Here is a 24,047-nt window from a genome sequence, read left to right as displayed (position 1 = left end):
CTTCCTACTCTCTTGCTTCGGGCTTCTGCAATTGGGATCCCTGAAACTCTATCACACCTTTGCCCTGCTTTCCCACCGAGATTCTTCATAGATCCCTTGCCCCATTCTTGGCGACTGTCCCGTCCTGCTTCCTATCCTCTTGAGAACCCATAGATCTTGTGTGCTCTGGTGCTCTCACGACTCAATCGGGCTATTTTGCGCCAGTGTCGATCTTGCGATAGCTGCTTTCAGGCCATTCGTTCTTCGCCCTGGTTTTTGTGAAAAATTCCCCATTTCCAGGATCGTTCCGACCTAAGAGAAATCCTCCGACGGGTTCCATTCCTCGCGCCTCCTACTCTTTGTCCTGCTCTCGTTTCCCCCTCCTCGGTGTCAGGGCTCCCTTGCAGGTGTCTCATAGTCTCCTGGGATCCCAACGATCTTCCGCCCTGCCTTATCGAATTCACCACCAAAATTTCCAATCGCAGGGGGAGCAATGCTACAGCTCTAAAAAGTCCTCAAAACCAGATCTCCACGCCTGCTCCTTGCTCCAGTATACACACCAACCAGCTCCACCCACGCCAATCGCATTCTCGCCCTTCCCAGCCCTGACGCATTAACCTGGGGTAATTTTAGGGGAAATCAAAAGCACCGCTCTTTGGTACTTTTTTTCCCCTCGCCCTTTTTTGAACTCTTCTCTCTTGAGATTTGGATTCTTGTGGAAGCGGGGTCTACTGCTCTTTGGTTTTTCTTTTGCTCTCTCTCTTCGGAGTATACGATATCACACACACTTCACGATGTTTCAACGACCTGCTTGTTTACAAGGCCGACAGCGAAGTCGCGCCGCAGATGACTTGTCTACATTTCCGATTCGGCAGTTATTCGTGCTAGGTAAGTGGTGGTACTTTTGTTGCGCAGATTCGCGAACTATGTGGCTTTTGAAGAAGATCGAAGGAGAATGACACACAACGGGACGAAATGAGAATCAGATATCTCCCCGATATGGGATCTTGATGAGTGTCTACGCCAGTGATCTTCTTTCATGCAAACATGGAGATTTCGTGGTTTGCGCAACAGAAGCAAGTAGAGCTAGACGAGAGAAAAGCCCCGCTGACCAGGTTCTTTAGCGCTGGTTCGGATTTGTGAGCCCATTGCGTTCATGTCGATTTTTCCTTATGTGTACCACATGGTCGAGTCATTCCATGTAACGGATAACGATCAAAAAATTGCGCTTTACGCCGGGATGATCACCTCGTCGTTCACCTTTGCGGAATTCTCTGCGGGCATGTTCTGGGGCCGGATGAGTGACCGGATCGGCCGCAAGCCGGTGCTCATCATGGGGTTGGTGGGTACGGCCATCAGCATGGTCGCCTTTGGCTTCGCGCCCAACCTGGCGACGGCGATGATCGCGCGCGCCCTCGGTGGTCTGCTGAACGGCAACATCGGGGTGCTCCAGACAACCGTGGCGGAGATCGTGACGGTCAAGGAGCACCAGCCGCGGGCCTACTCGATCATGCCGTTCGTGTGGTGCCTGGGATCGATTATTGGCCCGGCGATGGGCGGTGCTTTGGCCCAACCCTGCGACAACTACCCGTGGCTGTTCTCGCGTAACACGCTGTTCGACCGGTTCCCGTTCCTGCTGCCCAACCTGGTCTGCATCTGGGTGCTCATTTGCGGGATTGTTCTCGGTTTCCTGTTTCTGGAGGAGACGCACCCGGAGAAGAAGCACCGGCGTGACGCCGGTCGTGAGTTGGGCCACTGGCTCATCAGCAAGTGCTGGGGCTCGCGCGTGCAACTTCCCGATGATTCCGTGGAGGAGAGCAAGTCCTTCGTTCATGGCGTGCCGCCTGAGTACGAAAGTGTCGAATCGTCGCCTTGCCTACGCCCCGTGAGTGACGTCGGGGCAACGGAGTGCGACCTCGAGGGACAGACGTCGTCCGCGCCCAAGGCGTTCACCCGACAAGTCATCGTCACCATTGTTGCTTATGGCATCCTGGCCTAGTGAGTTGGCCCCAGCCGCCACAGCGCGTTCCTAATACTTCCCGCACTTGTTGTTTTGACTGGCCGAGCTGCATAATTGCTGACATTAATCCCTTCCTCGTGCAGCCACAGTGTGTCGTTCGACCAGCTGATGCCGGTCTTCCTGAGTACCCCCAAATCCGACGACGCCGTTTCCTTGCCGCTCCGCTTTACCGGCGGCCTCGGTTTGTCTACCAAGACCATTGGCTTCATGCTGGCCGTTCAGGGCATCTACTCGATGATTGCCCAGCTCTGGTTGTTCCCCTTCGTTGTTAAGCACTTCGGCACTCTGCGCACGTTCCGCTTCGTCCTGCTGGCCTGGCCTCCGCTGTACCTGGCCGTGCCCTATCTCATCCTGCTTCCGGCTAAATTACAGATGCCTGCCGTATACGTCGCCCTGATCAGCAAAATTACCTTCCACGTTATTGCCTTCCCCGCCTCCGCCATCCTGCTTGCCAACGCGGCTCCCACGTCAAAGGTGCTCGGCTCCATCAACGGGGCCGCCGCGTCCACTGCCAGCCTCAGCCGGGCTTTCGGCCCTACAGTGACGGGGCTACTGCACTCGAAGGGTCTGGAGAGCGGGTACTCCGTGCTGGCCTGGTGGGCCTGTGGGTTTGTCTGTGTTGTCGGAGCCATTGAAAGCTTCTGGATGGAGGAGTCTGCGGAGCCCGAGCGCTTCAAGCACCAGGACTCTGACATCAGTGAGGCGGAACTGAAGCGAGAGGCTATGGATGATGCCTATGCTGGTCGTGACTCCATGGCTGAAGAGGAGCAGCGCCTGCTGTCTCTGCGCTCCAGCATTGACCATGAATTCGACATTTCCAATCTCGATCTGAACGCCATCCACGATTTCTCCACCCCCGATGTCGACTCCTCACCTGTTCCCCGCATTTAAACTTGCCAACTAGTTTGGATGGGTAACACATGGACATTTCGATCTTTCGCCGCTCGAAAAACCCATTCACTTCTCCTTGTCCTTTTGGAAGGACTCGATCATTTTTAGTGTGGTTTCGGTTGCCACTTTCACTGGAATATCTTATTTTTCTTTTTCTCTTTTCATTTCATCTTTCATTTTTTTTTTCATTTCCAGCCATGATACCTCATTCTGATTTTTTTTTTTCTCTCTTCTCATCTGGGTATCCCCCGCTTTTCTTTGGCCTTTGGCTTGCTTGGTTTTCTTGGTGCTTCTTTTTCTCTTTTCCTATTTCGAGACCGGGGAACTGGCGCAACTTCTATAGAGTGGATGCATATGCGGAAAAAAGCATGGATCTTGGGTCTCTTTTCTTATCATCATTTGCTTTTTTTGGTCTGTTGTTCTCTTGCTTGATTCTTACTACTCTGGAGCATTTGAAACGCGATTATGTGATGATACGCATGCATCTGGGAGGGCTATCTGTGTTTTCGCATTTTTCTATATTCTGTATTCTTGCTCATGTCCAAGCATATTACTTTGGATCGTCGATAGATTCCCTTCTCACGGACTTATTTAGTCAAATCAACGGTCTTCTGCACCATCATCTTATTCTTCTGTCACAGTATTCGCTGTTTTCTTTTTCTTTTCTTTTTTTTCTCCGCGAACCCCACTCCAGCGTCTCATACTGTGTATGGGTTAGGGTGCAGTTTCATCCTGGACTGCAGGCCAAGAAGGGGCATATCCACAAACAACCCCGTCCATTGCTACTTCGTCAGCATACACAATGCAAATCCGATCATATGACTTGTTGCAGCTATATAGACCTTGGCCTCATCATCCATCTCATCTTGTCTCTCATTTATCCCTTTACCCTTCCCCCTCGTCTTCCACCCACCCCGACTCCATCGGTTCCCCATTTTCTCGGTGCTGTCAGCACTCCCGCGGGCCCGCCAATGACAGCACATAATTCCCGGGGAACTCCACTTGGCATTCGACGCCGCCCCAACCCGATGCAGATGCAATTGAGGGACTATGTACGGCATTCGAGCTGGACCATTTGCCGCATAAGGGATCCCTGCTGACAAGAAAACGCCCTACTCGATCTGCTCGCTGTAGCCTTCCCTATTCCGTCTTTCTCGAGGAGTCCGGCCATGCGACACGAGTCTGGGGTACCGAAAGTGCCGAGTGCTCCATTCCCGAGGGCAACTTAATTTCTCCGTACAAGGAATGGCCACCTACTGGTCCGAACTCCACCAGAACCCTATCGCCGTGCAAATGCGACCTTTCTCCTCTTCCCCATTCTGCAGCTAACGTATCGTCATTGCCCTCACCAGTCCTTCTCGGGGCGGTGATCATTCGCTAGTGTCTTCGCGACTCTGTCGCTCTGTTCAGAAAAGCTCATTTCCCATTTCATCCACTCTCGGAGGATAATCACCCTCCGTCGCGTGGACTTGCGCCACGGAGAGCTCTTTGGGTCACCGACGCATCTTTGCGAGTGCGGGCCGTCTCCTTCTCCTTTTTCCTGAATCGCAAGACCCGATTCTTTGCACTGAGCCGAACAACCGCAACGCCGTCTGGATCTATCATGAATGCTGATCCGGCTCGGGGAGTTCAACCGCTGTTCCCGACCGCCATCTCCGCAGAACTCCACCACCAAGAGATGATCGCAGGTCTGCGGCTCTTGCCACTCGTTCCTCACCATGCCTAACCTCCCCTCCCCGCCATCACCGGTCTCCTCGGGCAAGAAGAGACCGCATCCTTCCGGCGAGACGCCCCCTACCCAATCTGACCCCGCGAATACTTCGCGAGACGCCCCCAACCCCTCCGCCCAGCCCACCGTCCCGTCCACGTCACCCGCGCTGTCTACCGCACACTCAACCGCCACTGCTGCCTCATCCTCGTCCTCGTCCTCCTTTCGCAATGTATCCGCATGTAATCGTTGTCGACTGCGCAAGAACCGCTGCGACCAGCGCCTCCCGCGTTGCCAATCCTGCGAGAAGGCCGGAGTCCGCTGCGTCGGATACGACCCCATTACCAAACGCGAAATTCCGCGAAGCTATGTCTATTTTCTAGAGACTCGGGTCGCCTACCTGGAGAAGCAACTGGCTGAGCATAACATTGAGTATAAGAAAGCTGTCGCCTTCGACGAAGAGGAGGCCGTCAAGACCGAGACCGAAGGCGACACAGGGCAACCCGGCCTTGGCTTGGACACCCAGGATGGATCAGAGAAGGCACAATGGAAAAACTCGGCTCTGAAAGAGGAGACTGATAGATCTGATCTCAGAACAGACGGAGGTCAGAACCGAGATGCGGACGGAGAGCGTGACTCTGCAAACGAAGACAATTGGCGCCTGCACAACCTAGTGTCGAATATTGGCATGGTTTCCGTGCAGGGAACGTCCGACCCCAGATATCTCGGCTCAACCTCTGGTATTTCGTTTGCTCGAGTAGTTTTTGCTGCCGTCCGGAGCTCGCTACCGGGAAATATGCCCGAGCGTGCGCCAATCCGTACCAGTGAGCGTTTGCCTCAGACGGCCGGCGCATCTGGCGGTGGTTCCATGCGTGATTCATTTTTTGGCCTTCAGACACGACCGATGATGAAACGTGCATCTTTTCCCGACCGCGATCTCGCCGAGCGTCTAGTAGACCTCTATTTTGAACATGCGAACCCGCAAATGCCTATCCTGCACCGCGGTGATTTCATGGAGCTTCTTGACCGGACCTATCTATTGGAGGAGAAAAATCGCTCTCCTAGAGCCTTGTATGTTCTAAATATCGTGTTTGCCATTGGAGCTGGCATCATCTTTGAAGATAAACCCCAGAGTTCGGATGACGAAAGCCGCGCTGGCCGTGACCGAGCCTCATCCACTACGAAACGACCACGATTGTCTAATCATCAATACCAACCGGAAGAATACCACGCCTCGGCGATTGTCCACTTGGAGTCTTTCCTTGGCTCTTCGTCTAGCGAGGGATTCGGCGGATTGGAAGAGCTCCAGGCGGTGCTCCTGCTGGCCAGTTTTGCCTTGCTGCGCCCAGTCGCCCCTGGTCTTTGGTACATTGTCGGAGTTGCTATGCGCCTTGCGGTTGACCTGGGCCTTCATTATGAAGATGGCGTAGGCCTCGACTCAGGGTCCAAGGACGGAAACCAAGTCCAATCACGTATCGACGCCCGTGAACGGGGCCGGCGGGAATGGGTTCGTGATCTGCGGCGTCGCCTCTGGTGGTGTGTTTATAGTTTCGATCGTCTAGTTGCTACCTGTGTTGGGCGACCTTTTGGTATCAGTGACCAGGCAATCAGCACTGAATTCCCGTCGATGATGGATGACAAGTACATCACTAAATCCGGCCTTCTGACGCCTCCCGAAGGAGCCCCAACCTACAAGCATGTCGCTTTCCATTACTTCAAACTCCGACTTCTTCAATCCGAAATCCACGACGTGCTCCAATACCAACAGGCTCGTGCCGTGCGCAGACGCGCCTCTGAAAGCGCGACTATCCTTCCGCACGCGGAGTTGACCTCGCCCTTCCTCCAAGGCTTTGATTCTTTCCGCTCATGGCGCCACGATGTTCACCGTCGTTTGGTGGAGTGGCAGGATAGTGCCCCGACACGCCCCGACACCGGTGTCAGGTTCTCTATTGAACTTCTTGAATTAAACTACTGGCAAGCTATCATCTTGTTGTACCAACAGAGTTTGACCGTACCGGCTGAGCTGGCGGGCGAGTTGACCCCTGCAGACGATGTTTCCAGCCCGTCTTTCTCTAATCCTGATGAGGGTGACGAGGAGGACCACGTCTATCTCAATGTGGCAGAGGCTGGCCAGAAGGTTATTCGTATTTATCGGCAGTTACATCGAGTGCGCTTGGTGAATTATACGTATCTTGCTACTCATCATATCTTTATGGCTGGTATGGGCTTACTGCACTTTTCGCCTTAACCTCTTGACCTGGAGCTGACGGACAATTTCTAGGTATTTCTTTCTTGTATGCGATCTGGCACTCGCCGTTGGTCCGAAGTCGTTTGGTAAGCTCTTCTCTGCTAAGATGTTGTCTTTGTCCTGGCACTCATGTCACCCGCGTTTTCTAGACTCTCGATGAGGTCGATTTTACTGTCCTTGCCGCCACTTCTGTTCTGGGTGACCTAATGCATAAGTGCCCTCCGGCTGAAAATTGCCGAGATGCCTTTGAGCGGATGAGCAAGGCTACCGTCCAGATGTGTCTTTCCACCACCGGGTTCGGGTCCCAGGTCGACATGAGCCGAATTTCGGCTGCATCCCATGCAGGCGGTTCTTTACACCCTGGTCGCCGCCAAGGAATAGACCAAAGACAACGGGCTGGCCATGGCCAGGCTCGCCGGTCCACTCAAAACCGCCCTCAACGCCCTATCCCCAAGTTCGATATGAATTTGGCTGATCTTTTCAGCGATGCAAACACACCTCTGGCAGATAGATCCAGAACAGATAGCAGGCCTCCTGGGACCAACTACGCCGTTCGACCCGAGACAGCTGAGGCCGTGGCCCCTGGCTTCGCAGACCGTGGCGCCCGGCCCTTCTCTCAACGTACTCCGTCCATGGAGTACTATATGAAATATGAAGGCCAAACCTCTCCACCAGGCCCACCGCAGTTTTATTACGGGAATTCACCACCCCAGAGTGGCTCGCCAGGTAGCGTGGCCCACTCTGCTGGTGGCCCCCATGCCGTCCCACCGACGGACCCGGATAACCAGACGGGTATGAGCCTTGATTTCTTGGACTTTGGGTCTGCCGATCCCGATAGCCAGACAATGGGTCAAGATGCCAATGCCGAGTACAATTTGGCTGCTATGCCCTCGCTGGGCCAAAACGTCGGCATTGACCTTGGCTTCGGCATGGCAATGGATTTCCAGCACGATTGGAGCGAGAATCCCAATTATGATATTTTGGAGGGCTATTTCTTCGGCGGTTCAGGGGCCGGCGCTCCGGGTGGTGATGCTTGATCAGGGTTTGCGATTTTTGGTGTTCAATTTCTTACTATCGACGATGCCCTTTTCTTTTCCACATTATAACCCACCACCCCCTTCTTCCACCTCTTCTACTACTATTTGCTTTTTTGGGGATTGCATAGTTAAAGAGGATTTTACAGGTGAACAGGATTGGTTGTTGTTCTGCGGGGTTTCTAGGTTTGTCGTTTTCTTGGCTGTGACTTATTTTTGCACTCTCCTTTCTCTTGTTACTTTATTTTTGAGCTCTGGGATACCATTTACTACATTACTATATACGCATATTCATCTCAAGATTAATTATAACCTTTGCTTGCCTAACATGTAGTTTCAAATCACTTTGTTGCTACTCTCACTTCTACTTATCGAGGACAGAGGAAATTTACATGTGGGGAGACGCAGCCTTGTATCTCTAACGGTTGAGTGTCAATTAGATGTGCAACATATACTCTTTTGAACCCAGCCTCCCGCCTCGGGGGCAGTCGTTTCCAGAGTCATTTATCTTTTCTAAACCATTGTTTCCTATCGCCATTGGTTTTTGAATTTTCTTTGACAATCAAAAGGCAGTTCCGTAAGAAGAACTCCATGAAACCCAATTGCTAGCATGTATGATTCCAAAGCTCAGCGATGGACGCCGATGCCCCACCTATACTAAACCTGTTGCGGTAATCAGTACGCATTGATAATAGCGAATGAAGCTAACGCCTTGTTCACTAGATTGCACAAAACTTAGGGCCCCACAATGGGAGCGTGTCGCTTCAGACTTAAGCCCAGCTGAATCTCCTGACAGCCAGACACCCTCATTAACACAGTGAGCCATTCCTTTGGCAAAAACATCGCAAGAACTCGGATAAAAAGTGGGGTTGTAAGTACTGATACTATACTAATGAGTGGGCCAATCCTGTCTGGGGCAGCCTGGATTTTCCAACCTTTTTCTCATCAGTGAATTAGCTACCAGTATTGAAATGCACCTTCCCATCAAACTTTTGGGTAGAAAAGGGCGTCACTAGAGCTTCTCCCTTTCTTCAAGCGTCTGTCATCGATTCTGAGGGCAAAGAGGCTCATTCCAAGATGGCACACTCTCTCATGGTGCCTGAAGTGATCTCTTTGATCGATTCACGCTTGGGTTGGGGTTTAACCTTCGTCGGTATCGTTGTTGCCCATGTGATAATCCGGCGATACGCAAGCCCAATCAAGAATATTCCTGGTCCATTCTGGGCGTCTTTCTCCAGTTTGTGGGTAGTATATCAGCTATGGAAAGGCCGCATTGAAACAGAGATTTTCAATCTTCACAAGAAGCATGGTATCAAAGTCGAGCCTTCGAATATGAGTTTCGACCGTCTGATAATTTACGGTAGGATACTTCGTTCGCATTCGCGAGAATGAAGTCAGCGTTTCCCATCCTGATGCAGTGAGACAACTTCTTCATGCCAATCTTGCAAAGGTGTGTATCCATCCCACCCCCTTCGATATGCCTCTGAAGCCTTACAATTTATTGATTTTATACTAAAGGGGCCTTGGTATGAAATATTTAGTCTTCCGGACTATAACTATGTCAATCTGATGTCTGCAGTGGACCCTCAACGACACAAAGAGATGAGCCGAAACGTTGCTGCAGGCTATGCTCTTTCTAATATCATAAGTTCTGAGCCGCATGTTGATGCTGTCATGGAGCTTTTCATCAACCATCTCAATCAGCACTGCGATTCAAGCACTCCAATTGAGCTCAATCGTTGGTTCACTTTTTTTGCATTTGATGTGGTCGGTGAGGTCACTTTCTCGAAATCATTTGGCTTCATCGAGACTGGCACAGATATCAGGGACGCTATCGCAAACACGCGAGCCTTAGCCCTGTATATCAGCGCTATGGGACATTATACTTGGCTTCATAATATGACGCTAGTTAACCCGCTGATCAGTCGGTTAGGAATTCAGCCTTCTTCGCATGTCTTTGATACTTGTCTTGTTGCAATCAATGGCCGCAAAGAAAATCCCGAGGTTCGAAAAGATATGATGCAGCAATGGCTAGAGACTCGTGCCAAGTATCCCGACAGAATGAAAGAAAACGAAATCTTCTCCGCCGCAGTCGCCAATGTTGGTGCCGGGTCAGATACAGTTAGCGCTACAATGCAAGCTCTTTTCTACTGGCTTATCCGTTCCCCTCAACACCTTCACCGGCTACGGGAGGAGCTTGACGCTGCCCAGACTCGTGGAGAACTATCGCCTATTGTTCAGTATAATGAAGCGCAAAAGTTGACGTTCCTTCAGGCTTGCGTACGCCCGGCCAGTACTCTATTTCATTATGGTTTCATGCTAACAGAATTTTGTAGATCAAAGAGACGTACCGATTCCAACCTGGAGTTCCTAGTTGCCTGCCTCGTGTCGTGCCCCAGGGTGGAATGACCATTGGAGGCACGTACTTCGCCGAGGGTGTAAGAAGCCTCTTCTTGTCCCCCTCCTTCTACTTTCAATAAGATGGTCTTGAACTTAATATCGGCCATTTTAGGTTATTTTGAGCGTCAACCCTTGGATTTTCCACAGGAACCCTGCACTGTTCGGTGAAGACTGCGACACTTTCAACCCGGACCGCTGGCTTCAGGGAAACACAAAGGACATGGATTCCTTTCTTATTCATGTAGGCGGCTCACTGTTGCATCCCATTCAATATTAATATCTGACACACAACTCGAAAATAGTGGGGAAGTGGATATAGGCAGTGCCCAGGGCGCAATCTCGCTCATTTTGAAATCGGCAAGCTTGCCGCCACTCTGATTCGGGACTTCGAGTTCGAGCAAGTCGACCCCAAGAAAGAGTGGGAGTGGGCCAATCATTTTACAATTAATCCGTGGGGATGGCCGTGCAACATCCGCCGTCGGTCCAGTGCTTGTTGAGTATGTGAACAATCTATCCGGCTTGATGAAGCTCAATTGTTCTGGCCACAGAAATGAAATCTATCCCCCGCCGCAGGTAATCTGTTCAAAATTTATGTACTATTTACGGCACTGAAGTCCTTTGATTACCTGCGGATCTTTTCTATTCATCAAAAAATTGAAAATCCTTCTGCCTTTCGGATAATTTCAACATCTGTAGAGATACGGCCGACTCGAAGGAGTCACCCCAGCGTTTGATCATGATTCGTGGGAGCATCTTGGGAAATTTAATTAGCATAAGATCTTCCAGCTCTGTTTTATCCATGGAATCCATGCTGTCTCTTGGCAGCTATCTCAAGAATCTTTTTTACCTCGTGGAAAGCGAATCTTTCTCAAATACCACTCGCATCTTCTCGAGTGACAGTCTTTCGTTATTCCGTAGACCCGAAAGTGTTGCACCCGGGGTATTTGTCATGGCAACTGCACTTTCTAGTGCCTGATTTCCACATTGAGCAATACTGATAGTCATCCGTGACAAGCTAGTTGATTAGTCAAAGCGTAAGGGTCGTCCTAATTTCGGTTCCCTACTTAATTACCCACGTTTCTAATTATGATCATCTGTTTTGAATTTGATTTCTTGTACAAAAGTCCCGAAATTGAGGTAGAGGCAGCATCGCTCTTTTGTTCGTATATATCCGAGAGCTAGTCTTCAGGTGTGATAGGGCCATCCAATACTTTTGCACTACCTTGTCCAAGTCTTACTCACCACGAAGGTAGGTATATCAAGCCTATAAAAAGTACTACCTACTGACCATCAGAAAAGCGAGATTTCCGCAAATCATGGAACACACAAACTTAGTTCTAGCAAACCAACCAGCCGGCCGACGAGGTTCTGTGCTGAAGAGCTCGTTCCTAAGATAATTACATACCCTTCCGCTCGTTCGAGGACCGGTGTGGCGTGGGTATCGAGACCATCATGGAATTAATATGCATAATCGCCTCGGATACAGCATCCACAATGTGGAGGCTGCTAGAATGCATATTTCCGGTGAAAAGGCTCCTATTCCGTGCACGAACTGCGTAGCCGGTGATGGCATGTGGAACGAATGTGTGATCATTACAGGGCATAGCGAGATCCGTTACTGCTCTAATTGCCACATTGATGGACGAGAAGGTCGATGTACTTTTGATCGATCTTGAATCAGCTTCAATCTAAACATACCACCGGTTACTACTCCTCGCGTTCCTCCTCCAGCTCTTCCCTATGTTCCATTTTCCCGCCCACGCGGTCAGAATCAAGCCTATACAGCTGAGAATTATCCTCCGCTCGGACCTCCGCCTCCCTACCATCCGTTAGACTCGACTAGCTACTCTATCCCAGGCATACCGCAACAGCAGCAGCAGGAATCTAACATAACAATCGACGTCGAATAAGTCATATCAGAAATCAGCTACGTGAAATTGAAGATTCTCAGCAGTCGGCTCACGATACGTTTAATTCAGCTCGTATTACCTGAGGCAGCTCGCAATACATTCAATGCAGCTCGCGACGCTTTTAACGAATATGAGATTGACCGTGAGAATGAAGTGCGAAGCCTGACTCGTCGGTTGCAGGACCTAGAAGATGAATGTCGCATAAGTTCTTAATTCTAGTCGGGACTCCTAGGGGTGGGGTATATGTGGCTTATTACATGAAGTGAACAAATCTCCTAGAGTCATTGCGGCTTCTTATTACTTTTTCCTTTTTTTTTGCAATACATAAATAACCCCGTCAATTTCCTAGTTCACTCCCAACCCCTAATATTTGGCCTTTGGCTATTGATCCTTGTGTTCAGCAATTCAAAATGGGTATTGACAAAAATCAACTCAATGTGAGGGCAAAGTCTTTATGCTTAGGTGATTCACTGCTTAAATAGGTCATAGGCCTAGGATCGCTGGATTAAATGCAAAACTTTGCTCTGTTCTGTTCTATCAAATCAAATCCACGTGAATTATGAGGGAAAGAAATAGGCATAGTACGCTATGAAAATGGTTATTTTTCAAAAGAAAAGGCCTTCCAGTAACTTCGTTGCACGTAGCTCTCTGGAAACATTCAAGTTCCACGCGAGTTTATGCCTTAACGGCGTGCAGTCCACGCAACTGCTGCAGCACCGACGGCAAGAATCACAGCCCAGTGGGTTAAGCCCCGCCGAACATGTATCCTGGAGATCTCAAGCATGGCATCGGAATCGTTCACATGAGGGAAGGGCTGATCCTCAGGGATGTCTTTACCAAGAGCTTTACATAGAGGCTCCCAACCTTCCTTCACATCGAAGAGCAACAGCCGGTCTTCCGGAACCACCTTCTGGAGCCAGGCAATGTGGCGGTGATAGGTCTCGCGCGTGGGTATTTTTTCTTCGTAGAGTCTCTCATACTGGGCCGCTAGCAGGTAGAGATATGGGATGAAGTGAGTTAAGCCAGGAAGAGGGAGGAGAACAATGGGGAGCCACCAGGGCACCGTTTGTCCTCGAACTTGGTCCATGCTTTTCTCCCATGCAACTGGGTCGCGAATGGTGCAAACCACCTTCGCATCGGGGTACAACTCCATGAGTTCCGGCACAAATTGGGACCCCGGGGAATCAGTAATTGCAGAATAGCCATCCATCTGTTGGTGCAGCACTTCAAACATGGCCTGCTTATCGGAGTCTGCACCGGCCAGCCAGCATCGTAGGATTTTCTTCCATCGTTTGATTTGGCTGGTAGGGCCGAGCGTGGCCTGGGTCCCGCAATGGAACACTGGAGCGTCAAAAAGAATTTCCAACGCTCTGCTAAATGACGCTGTTCCAGTTCGCGGTAGGCCGGCACCGATGACTTGGAACTTTGTTCCAGGCTGTGGGACGGATGCCGTCTGGCCCATGCTGCCGGCAGAGGTGGACGCTTATGGATGCAAGGATGCAGGGCGCGACAGCCTCTAACATGAAGCTGGGTTTCTAAAAATAGACAACACCATCTGATTGGGTGCAATTTGACAGGAACGAAACGAGTGGAATTGAAGTTGGAGAGTTGTTCAAATGTTCCTGGACGTGTTGGTGGATAGGGGCTCCCCGTCAAGCCGAGGTCTAGGAAAGCGGTGAAATCACGAGGGGCCGATGGTGGTGGTCATCGGGGCTACGGAAACCAGAACCAAACCAAGCAGGTGATAACGCTCCAGGAAGGGAAAGTCAAGTTCCACATTTTTCAAATGTATTCAAAACTATCTCATGGTATTGTGTAAGGCTAAAGCAATAGTCCTGTTCCCCGGCGCTGATTGCGAGGGGTAACCAGATCACGCAGATGTATCCTAGCCGATAAATCATAATTTCAACATCCTCCGAAGATCCAGGTTGGCATGGAACTAGATGAATCACAGAATACAGGGAGGTAAAAAGCCATTAGAGCATGTACACTCCACGTCCAGATAAAATCCATGGGCGCCAACGACCATAGCATGTTTATGAGCGTGCCGGGGGGATAAATGGATTAAAGAACTCCATCGATGTCGTCGGAAAGACGGCGCCTGCGCCGTGCGTAGTGCGCCAGGGTGGATCAAGTGTGATGACCACTTTCAAATAAGCGAGAGAGAAAAAAGCAAAGCCTCGCCTCAATTTTGAGGAGAGATCGAATGGGCTGCTCAGTCCATCTGTGATGGCGAGAACGATTCATCGTGGATTGGGCTCGTGGCAACCTTGTCCAGAGCCACGGCGTGAAGAGCTGGCTTCTCAACATCACGGAGAAGGCCATCTTTACGGCGCTGAAGTTGTTTATGAACCCATTCAGAAACCTCTTTATCCTCAGTCATTGCTGAAGGTGAATTGGATCCAGACGTAGAGCTTTCACAGGAGTCAGTAGCAGATTCTGCTTCCGTCGGTGGCTGCATGAGAGGTGCAAGCCAAGCATGACGTAGTAGCATATTGTATGTAGGTCGATTCTTCGGGTTTTTATCAAGACAGGCAGAAACAAAGGCGTGTGCTTCTTCTGAAAACCCTTCGGCTGGGAGAGCAGGGGGGTCACCGTGAACGATCGCCTTAGATATTGAGTTAGAACATGAGAAAAACTTCTCGAAAATTAAAAATAAGAACTCACATGTAGCTGAGAGAAAATGTTCGTGAAGGTCTCCGGTGGGTACGGGTACCGTCCCATAGCACATTCGATGATTGACAAGCCCAAGCTCCAGATGTCACTTTGTACACTGTATGTTCCGCCACTGGAGGCTCCCGACTGTTGCATACCACCACCCGCAATTCGCTCAGGCGCCATGTAACTCTGACACCCGATGTTTGTCTTGGCAATACTAGCAACCAAGTTTCCACTGACTCCAAAGTCGCAGATTTTGATCTGACCCTTGCTATTAACCAGTATGTTTGTAGGTTTGACATCACGGTGAATGATGTTGTGCTCGTCTTTCAAAGCCTTCAATCCCATCACGGTAGATAACGTCACCTTGCGAAGGATATCTTCGGGCACGCCACCTTGATACAGCTTGTCAATTGAGCCGCCGTCCATGTATTCAACGCACATATAGACGGCGCCTTCCTGGAAGAAGGCTCCATAGAAATCGATGATGAAGGGTGAGACACAGCGGTGGAGAATATCCAATTCCATAATAATCTGCGCGAATTTTGCCTCATCAAGCTCCAAGCGGATCTCTTTCATCGCCATGATCACCCCCGAGAGGTTGTCTTGATGGCCAGCTTCAGGTATCGACTCATCGTGGCCCGGTGCGTGGCTGATAATTCCACTGAGACCTAGCCCAGGTTTCCGAAGATGTGGACGACTGTGGCGGACTTTGTACACCGTACCGTAATTTCCTTTACCTAGTTCATCGAGCCGATCGACTTCATCGAGAGAAATCTTAAAACTGTGACCGGATGAGAACTCGACACCACCACCGTGCAAGATGGCCTTGTTCTTGAAATTCAAGGTTCCAGCTTTCGTATCAATGAACTCGGAGTATTTGCTGAACGCAGATTCCCCGTTCTGCTCGGGCGGTTTTTGTTCAGTCCCATTCGCCGCCGGAGGAGGTCCACCGGTGACATCTGACAACTTGAGGCCCGGCTTCATGCGCTTCGCAGCCAAACCTCCTGGTCTCGGCGAAGCAGGGCTCGAAATGGAAGCCGGAATTGCAGGGGACGATGCCCAATTTTTGTTATTGGGCCGCGGCACAGTCGGTATGCGACCAGCCAAAGCACCGCCCGCCCCGACCTCGTGCGACGTGGGTATTGTGCCCGTGGAGGCGGTGTGTGCTAATGGGGCACCTTGTCGAGAAAGAGAGAACGCTTTCATTTTGGCCATGATATCTTGATTCAGGCCGCCACTGCTCTGTGCACTCATCGAAGCCTGCAGGCGCGGTGGGGTACCCGCCGCCCGCCGTGCGGCGTTGATCTGACCAAGGTGGGTGGACGAAGCGGTGATACCGGCGGCGGGGTCGCGGGTTGGACGGAGAGAAGGAGTTGAGGCATGGGGAGCGGGTATCGCGGTAGATGTGATCTCGAGGCCCTGGGGGCTGCGATCATCCTCAGCCAACGGGTGCTGGCTCTCCACGGCAGGGTCGCGATCGGCGTCCATGCTGAACGGAAGGCGGGGAGGGAGACGGGTTAAGGGGGTCGAGGAAGTCGGACCGACAACAAGGGCCGGTGCAATTGGTGTGAGGAGGCCGTCTTGGACTCGGCTTGCACCGGATAACGGCGCTGTCTGGGGAGGCGAAGCGTTGCGAAGGGAAAATGGAAGAGAGAAGAGGAGAAACGTGGGTGTAAATAGCAGGCGCGGGGGCGAGGGGCAGAAAGAAAGCCGGATTGAAATCACAATGTGAAGTCACCCGTTGAACGCCCACTCAAGCACCACCAACGATACCGGTCAGCTAATAATTAGCCCGCAAGTTGCTGTGACGGTAACAAGGAATAAGAGAGATAAAGGTGGGGATACGGAAATACCAAGGCTTCATTTCCGTCTTTTTTTTTTCTTGTCCGCCACAATTTATCGCCTACGTACTATACAACTCCACACCATCTGGCATCATATGCTGACTTTATGAATCAGGTCCTGGAGTTTGGTACCTCATACGCCCTAGTTCTCCCTGTGTCACTGCACAACGACGTCGTTCGGGCCCTATGTGCACCTCAATGAGATTCGCATCTCCAACCGGGCGGGCGGACCAGCCAATCACGACCGCCACCCAGCGGAAAAGCAGGTTTTGGTACAGCGGAGTAGCACCAATTTGCTGTTCTGCGACTCCCTCTTTGTCATGTTTTAATGTGCGGCTTGCCCTTGGTGGCTATTCCATCGGATGACGGTCGACAAGGTCTCCGGAGTATGCCGACCAAGACCAGAATTCGCGCGAGAGCTATCGGATTGGCTTGCGTACTCGCGACGCCGAAACGGCCGTGTTCAGCCCCAGGCTCCGCCAAACAGCTCCTTGGGCAAAGCACATTGGCTGGAGCTTTGCCTTTAGATATGGGATAATGGCATCCCGGCCGGTACGCCCGTTGGCACGCCATGTCATACTCTCATTTGTTCAGTTGCCGTCAGCAGAGGGGAAAATCCCCAAATTGTCTCATCCTCAAGAATCAGACTTGGGCTGCTCCTTTCCAACCTTCAGCCGTCATTGGAGGCTCAAATTTTATTTGCCGAGCCGAGACCAATCATGAAATCATGGATCTGGCCCACCGTATCACCATTTGCGGAGATATTACGAAGACAAGATGATCACAGTAGTCTGCGGGTACAGTATGTATGGTACTTTTGAGTGAAGGTGGAGAAACACTGGGGCTGAGCTCTGGAGCGAGGGGTTCACATGTTGACATGTTCACCTGCGACTCGATGAAGCACAGACCAGTACGAACTAACCACAATCTTTTCCTCAAGCGGGGATCGAGTCGGGGGGATCTTCTCTCTCCCGCCCGAACGTCAGGTACCGCGTACACCGGTTGCCATGTCCCCAGAATCCACTTTTGAGCCTCTCCGGCCCGTTGGTGAAGATATTTACCTATACAAAGCACCGATTCAGGTCTCAAATCCTGCCTCGCCGTCCCTAGTGATCCTGTGTACGTGGGTGGGGGGTGCCACTCCCCGGCGCATCAATAAATACTTAGCGCAATACCGGGAAATCCACCCAACCACCTCACTACTTTTGATCACCGCAGGTATATTCAAGACCGCCATTCGCCCATTCAGTTCCATTCGCGCCAGTCTCAAACCTGCCCGCGAAGCTATTTGCTACATTCTGAATCGAGAAACTCGGGAGAAACCCCGCACCATTGGTGGCCAACGCGGCATCTTGTTACATCTTTTCTCGCATGGAGGGGGAAATAATGCTGTTCAATTAGCGATTTCCTTCAAAGATGAACTGGACGCGGGCTCCATCTTCTTTTCCAATCTTCTTGGAATCGTCCTAGACTGCTGTCCAGGAGACGATACCCTGCAAAGAATGATTAAAGCGACAGAGGTATCAATGCCCGACACGGCCCTGAGTCATTTACTTCGAAAAACATTGCTTTATCCGTCACTGTCATTGGTCAATGGTCTGCAGCACCTAAGACTTGTCCGCGCCATTGAGGACCTACGTGAGCTTATCAACGATGCCGCCATTTTTGGAACTGGGCCGAAAAGGCTCTATATATATTCAAAGGAGGATATTATGGTCAACTGGGAAAACGTTCAATCACACGTAAAAGAGGCGCGCTCGCGAGGCTATCCTGTTGATCAGGTTGTCTTTGACCATGGCTCACATTGTGGACTTGTAATCGAAGATGCCAATCGTTACTGGACATCAATCCAAAGGTTCTGGGACGGAGAAGAAGTTTCGGATCTGGGTCCCAGCGCTGCTTCTCGAACACCCAGGAAGCCATCTATCTCCCGTAGTCGTCTATGAAACCTCAATGTGATAGTGGAGTGGAGTGAGAATTCCTAAATTCGATTTGTAAGACGTCATTTAACATGCAAGCATTCCCTATCTTGAAATGCCATATACACATACTTCTGATAAATCATACTTTCCAATTAACATGTCTGGCTGCTTGTCTGATGACTTTTCGGCAATCGGAACTAATCCTAGGGCTAGAAGCGTATGAGGATTCAAATAAATTTATTTTGTAATAAAAAGAACAAATCGTATTATTTGGTCTTATGAATAAGATTGATTTCTTGTCCCGATAAATAAGCATAAAAAACGATCGCTTGTGTAGCTTGGTGATCCCCTGCCTGGTGATTGCTTGCAGAGGTAACCATCCATGCGGTGCAATACGAATCTGACAACTAGCCAATGACTCCAGTCCGAATACGAGTCTGACAACAGTTGCCTACCCAACTGATGCCTACTAGATTATGTGTCGCAGAACAAATATATCTGACCACCCCGCACAGTGCCATCATTCTTTTTCAAGTCTTAAAGTTCGTCTTCTGTCGCTAAAATGACACCTCTCAAGGTCACGGTTGTCGGTCAGTCGTGCATGAGCCACTATCCAGAACGATGCATTCTTCGTGTTATTGTGTTCTCCGACGGTCCAGAGCAGGAGTCAGTGTCTAGAGATGTGACTGTGACTTCAAACCAGCTTCACCAGCTCTTCAAAGAGCTATCGCCGCAAACGGCCGAAGGTCTAGCGACACCAGAAGCACCAGTCACTAAATTCTCAACTACTTATCTCCGTAGCTGGTCCGATGTGCCCCTTGATGAAAAGGGGAGGCCTCTCCCTCAACCTCGAGTTCATTATGGGACTTCAACTTTTCTGGTTGTTTTTCGTGATTTTGCCAAATTGAGTGAGGTTGTGGGCAAGCTCGTCACATATCCTAAAGTCGAGATCGATTCTATTACTTGGCGCTTGACCGAAGAGACTGAGAAAAAACTTGCTTCTGAATGTCGCAAACAGGCATTGCGTGATGCACTTAAGAAGGCAGATGACTTCGCTGAAGTTGTGGGAAGGAAGGTGGTGCCTGTGGAGATTGAGGATGATGGACAAGGGCAAGATGGAAAAAGATTTCACACCGACAAAATCGCATCTTCTGCACCAGTAGATACATCCTCTGCTTTAGGTGATGCAGCCATGGATCTTACACCGCAGGATATTGAATTCCTGAGCCAAGTGGTGGTCAAGTTCGAAGCGGAAACAGAGAAAGAGAATTGAAGCTATATGTGGGGTTATTGCTTCTGACGAGCGAAGCATGTGTACTTATGATCTATTTCATTTTCTTGTGACATCTCAATCAACAAATTGACTCGAATCCCAATAAAGGCTCATCGTCCCGGTCCACTTCAAAATCAAAACGAACAAGGTCCTCTCGGTAGGGAATAAAATACGTGCTGGTCACCCTTTGAGCTGCATCAGTCAAGTCCGTATTGCTCGAATTCATTTTCTCTTCACATACTTCTCGTGCTCACTGCTTGCTTGATAGGCAGCCAAAGCTGCTCGGTCTTCATGATAGCTTAGTAACGCATACTGATATCCTTTGCTCTTCACGGCAGGCTCGGTTATTGAGGGACCACCAACGACAAGTCGTTGATGTTTGACAGAAGGAAGGGATTTGAGAGTCTTGATTTCGGTGAGGAATTTCTCTCGTATCTCCTCGCCAGTCTCTGCACGAAACTTAAACAAAACTATAACATCCCAGACCTAAAAGTTAATGAGGCTGCATGAAGTCCAACATGACAAGACCTACCAATATGCACTATAGTCATAATGAGAAATAGCTTTCAAAGGGATCGGAATAATTCAGTGAGTGTGTTATTCGCTTGATTCAATGCAAGCAAACCCGCGGTCTCTTTTATATGGAGGGGAACGGAAGCTATCCGTCTCGGCAGGCCGCTCCAACTAGTCGACGCTGACTCCCTATTCGTAGACGATAATTACGACCCCGAGCGGTGACCTACGCTGCTCATCAATTATCTATGTTTATAATTAATAAATTCAAACTTAACAACATCGCCTCTGTCTAGATTCTCATTTGAGCTTTATCTCGAGTTTTGTCCCAAAAATTTGATATTGAAAGTGCCGCCGGAAGCTGACATCACACATTCTTAGTCATCCAGTGTAGCGGATGGACGGCGTTGATCCGATCAAATTCCTTCATTGGAGAATCCCTAGAGGCTCTCAAAAAAATCCGCCGAGGGTTTCGGAGGACAGAAATTTTATTTTGTATGAGAAACATGAGATATGGAGTCTCCGCGGCGGAGTCGAAATCGCGCCGCATGCCGACGTTGTCAGAGGCGTAAAATTCGCTGCGGTGGTGAGACCCCACGATGTGGCGCCTGTGTGAAAGCAAACGTTCCATGCGTGAACGAGGGTAAGCAGGAGGTTAACCGAACGTGGGTTGTCGTTTATTGTGTCTTGATATGTATCTGGACTAATTCTGTATTAGATACATTGCAAACCTTCAGAGGCGAGTCCAATGGCTTGAGTCATTAATCAAAGAGCAAAGACATGATATATCCTTGGAAGATGGCCCTTCACTGGATTCCAATGATTATCAGCATGATGAAACTCATTTTTTCGAGGGTGATTCCGAGCCTGCGACTCTGTCACCACCACCCCAGCCGGCACAACCTGCTTCGCTTGGACGGGCTCCCCAATCTCACCCGCAACCTAGACAGGCTCATGAAATCGGCATGGTGTCGCTTTCCTCAGGAGCAGAGGCACGATATATCGGTCCATCTAGTGGCTATTTTCTTGCAAATCTGGTATTTTCCAGCACAGGGCGGAGAGCAAGACCTCCAGGGAGCCAAACTATACGGGAGCCGATCTCTCTATCGGCAGATTTGTTCAACAGCCCGGCATCATTACCCACACACAAGGAAGACGCAATTGAGCTGTCTGCGAAATACTTTTCTTCTGTTCATATTCTATATCCATTCCTACATGAGCCATCGCACATCCAACGCCTTGAGAGTATGTACAATCTCGAACCGGGAGCGACCCCTAGTCCATCCATCGCCTTTCATGTCTACATGGTGCTGGCGATTGCGGCGTCAGATCTCTCGCGGAGGTTTCGACTCCGATTGCCTGCTGAAGGTTATTATACTGCAGCCACTCGATACTTTGAAGGCGCATGTTCGGAAGGTTCATTGGAAGGTCTCCAAGGTCTCCTCCTCCTCATGGTGTATGCTCTGCATAACCCTTCGTGTGGTGTCAACATTTGGAGCCTAAACTACCAATGCTTAGGTGCACTCATTGATCTGGGACTCCAGCGCGACGTGCGTACTTCCTCAACATTTCAGATCTCCTTCCTGGAGCAAGAGATGAGAACTCGGATCTTCTGGGTGGTTTACAATTTCGATCGGACTCTAGGGACGATGATGGGACGCCCAATTGGATTGCGTGATGAAGCATGTGAACTTCGGGTAAGCTCTTGGGACTTTCTTGGAACTTCTTCGGCTCGGCATTTGGGGTGGGCATATACTGATTTGGTCGATAGCTCCCTTCCGATGTTGCCGATAGGTGTCTCGCTGATACAGCAGAGGCGAGTCTCAGCAATAGTTCGCCCTCTCATATGACATATTCAGTCCATTTCTTCAAATTAGCACGGTTAAATTCGGAGATCAAATATGTGATGCACAGCATCTGCAGAGATCCTCCTCGTTACGCATATCCCCCTGTTGCTGACATCCATCAGTGGCAGAGTGAAATGATAGGCCGTCTCCAAGCATGGTATTCCGAAATTCCTCGGGTGGTCGGAATGGAGTCAGTTGCTAGAATGTGCGAGACAAAGTATCACGAAATAATGATTCTGGTCCTGCGCCCTAGTCCTGGCATACCTGATCCATCAGAGGTTCTGCTCGCTCAGTGCTTTCAGCATGCTCGTGACTTATTGCGAGGCTTTGGGGAATTGTATCGGCAAGAAGCTCTCTTGTACAGCAGACTCATCGTACACTCCATATTCCTCAGTACACTGATTATGTTGCACTGTCTCTGGAGATTGCCACATGTTGCCTCGCTGATTCAAATTGATGACCTGGTGGCAGATACAGGCATAAGCTTGAACATCCTCAGCAGCATTGGGGAGCACTGGACCGAGGCTCGAAGGGCGAGAGATTGTATTGATGAATTATCCGGAATCACAGTACAGCGATTGGTTAAAGCTCGCAACCTTGATTCATCCCCGCGGCTTCCGGCTGCTTATCCAAGCATGGGAAGTACAAGACATACACGGTCGCAAACTGCCAATGAAGGCGCCAGCACCGAGACCCCAGGTCATATTGACTCCGCTGTGGAAGTCACCCCTTCAGTAGGCACGCTTCTGGACGATAATGATTTCCATCTTGGAGGTATGAGCTGGGCTCATGACTCAATGCCTGGGGGTTTTATGGATTTTACTGGCGTGCCAGATTTTGATACTATCATCCAGCAATACCTAGATCCTACACTGACGATGCTAAATTAAGACTAGGAATCTGGATGGGCGTTACCTGTATTATGTACGTTTTGTGCTTGTTTGAGCGATTGGAAATACAGTATGTATATAATGAACTTAAAGAGCAATGTGAATATATATATCCGAAAAAGCATTATAGACGTACTCTGATCGGAACTCCTGATCAACTGGGATAAAACCCAATTATTATAAGGCAAAAAAATATAGAATAGGAAAAACGATAGAAAAGAGGGAGTGGCTGAATAGATAAAAATTATATAATCGATAGATAATATGGAGTTGTAAACCCGAAAAAAAGAAATGGACGAACGGCGACTCGAACGCCGGATCTTTCGCATGCAAAGCGAACGCGTTACCACCTACGCCACACGCCCTGAATATATGATAATCTTATCTGTCTAAAAATATCACCACAAGCCAAGCCGTTTCCTCTTCTGGATGCTCGCTATGTGGTGCTAACGGTCTCCAGCACAACTGTGACTTACAACTAGCCCTATTCTATTTCTCCGCCCGCAAAGTTGTACTTTATATTATATTTCCAGCGTTTTTGTCTTCTGATAGACCTGAAATTTTAGGAAAATACGATCAGAAAAGAACAGACTAAACGTGTTAATCCCCAAAGCTTTTCCTAACCTCGGTCCAACACACCTTATTTACTTTTCACGACCGCTGCTACCAACTGAGCCGTAGGTCCTATTGATATTCATAATAGCTTCTCTAGTCATGATTGCCTCGCTATCGATCCCAAAATGCTGTCTTAAGCCATTGAGAGGTGTTGCGAAGTTTCCCGCGGTGTTGGTGTTAGGTCTACAAGTGGGTTCTAGCATGGATATGAATATTTCAACTACCTTCACTTAATTTTTAGTAGAACTCCCGCAAATAGTCATACTACTAGGCACCCAGGCCATTTCAAAAC

General features: G+C 49.8%; 9 protein-coding genes across 9 annotated transcripts; 6 read left to right on the top strand and 3 right to left on the bottom strand.

Annotated features, from left to right (window-relative positions):
- Positions 1-773: 773 nt before the first annotated feature.
- On the top strand, positions 774-2,890 carry N7462_005897 (MFS transporter; the record flags this gene model as incomplete). The annotated part of the gene is made up of 3 exons (XM_057077615.1): positions 774-867; positions 1,104-1,977; positions 2,083-2,890. 3 exons carry the CDS (start codon positions 774-776, stop codon positions 2,888-2,890), a joined length of 1,776 nt encoding a protein of 591 aa, XP_056933195.1.
- A 1,718-nt stretch (positions 2,891-4,608) lies between these two features.
- On the top strand, positions 4,609-7,883 carry N7462_005896 (Zn(II)2Cys6 transcription factor; the record flags this gene model as incomplete). The annotated part of the gene is made up of 3 exons (XM_057077614.1): positions 4,609-6,817; positions 6,880-6,932; positions 6,996-7,883. The coding sequence occupies 3 exons, from the start codon at positions 4,609-4,611 to the stop codon at positions 7,881-7,883; spliced, it is 3,150 nt and encodes a 1,049-aa protein (XP_056933194.1).
- Positions 7,884-8,957: 1,074 nt separating this feature from the next.
- On the top strand, positions 8,958-10,777 carry N7462_005895 (cytochrome P450; the record flags this gene model as incomplete). The annotated part of the gene is made up of 5 exons (XM_057077613.1): positions 8,958-9,240; positions 9,460-10,160; positions 10,217-10,318; positions 10,393-10,521; positions 10,583-10,777. The coding sequence occupies 5 exons, from the start codon at positions 8,958-8,960 to the stop codon at positions 10,775-10,777; spliced, it is 1,410 nt and encodes a 469-aa protein (XP_056933193.1).
- A 2,095-nt stretch (positions 10,778-12,872) lies between these two features.
- Positions 12,873-13,652, bottom strand: N7462_005894 (sulfotransferase family protein; the record flags this gene model as incomplete). The annotated part of the gene is made up of 1 exon (XM_057077612.1): positions 12,873-13,652. One exon carries the CDS (start codon positions 13,650-13,652, stop codon positions 12,873-12,875), a length of 780 nt encoding a protein of 259 aa, XP_056933192.1.
- Positions 13,653-14,405: 753 nt separating this feature from the next.
- On the bottom strand, positions 14,406-16,339 carry pbs2 (mitogen-activated protein kinase kinase PBS2; the record flags this gene model as incomplete). The annotated part of the gene is made up of 2 exons (XM_057077611.1): positions 14,406-14,798; positions 14,858-16,339. The coding sequence occupies 2 exons, from the start codon at positions 16,337-16,339 to the stop codon at positions 14,406-14,408; spliced, it is 1,875 nt and encodes a 624-aa protein (XP_056933191.1).
- A 1,363-nt stretch (positions 16,340-17,702) lies between these two features.
- Positions 17,703-18,641, top strand: N7462_005892 (uncharacterized protein; the record flags this gene model as incomplete). Its single annotated transcript, XM_057077610.1, has 1 exon — positions 17,703-18,641. The coding sequence occupies one exon, from the start codon at positions 17,703-17,705 to the stop codon at positions 18,639-18,641; it is 939 nt and encodes a 312-aa protein (XP_056933190.1).
- A 538-nt stretch (positions 18,642-19,179) lies between these two features.
- Positions 19,180-19,890, top strand: N7462_005891 (SIMPL domain-containing protein; the record flags this gene model as incomplete). Its single annotated transcript, XM_057077609.1, has 1 exon — positions 19,180-19,890. The coding sequence occupies one exon, from the start codon at positions 19,180-19,182 to the stop codon at positions 19,888-19,890; it is 711 nt and encodes a 236-aa protein (XP_056933189.1).
- Positions 19,891-19,969: 79 nt separating this feature from the next.
- Positions 19,970-20,441, bottom strand: N7462_005890 (Dabb family protein; the record flags this gene model as incomplete). The annotated part of the gene is made up of 3 exons (XM_057077608.1): positions 19,970-20,075; positions 20,132-20,360; positions 20,423-20,441. The coding sequence occupies 3 exons, from the start codon at positions 20,439-20,441 to the stop codon at positions 19,970-19,972; spliced, it is 354 nt and encodes a 117-aa protein (XP_056933188.1).
- Positions 20,442-20,916: 475 nt separating this feature from the next.
- N7462_005889 (uncharacterized protein) lies at positions 20,917-23,140 on the top strand (the record flags this gene model as incomplete). The annotated part of the gene is made up of 3 exons (XM_057077607.1): positions 20,917-21,068; positions 21,122-22,100; positions 22,175-23,140. The coding sequence occupies 3 exons, from the start codon at positions 20,917-20,919 to the stop codon at positions 23,138-23,140; spliced, it is 2,097 nt and encodes a 698-aa protein (XP_056933187.1).
- Between the last annotated feature and the right edge of the window lie 907 nt (positions 23,141-24,047).

Source organism: Penicillium macrosclerotiorum (assembly GCF_028827735.1).
Source record: "Penicillium macrosclerotiorum strain IBT 26536 chromosome Unknown utg000006l_segment0_segment0, whole genome shotgun sequence".
Classification (NCBI taxonomy): domain Eukaryota; kingdom Fungi; phylum Ascomycota; class Eurotiomycetes; order Eurotiales; family Aspergillaceae; genus Penicillium; species Penicillium macrosclerotiorum.
Note: the sequence above shows the minus strand (reverse complement) of the source record. Positions and strands in the feature narration are given on the sequence as shown.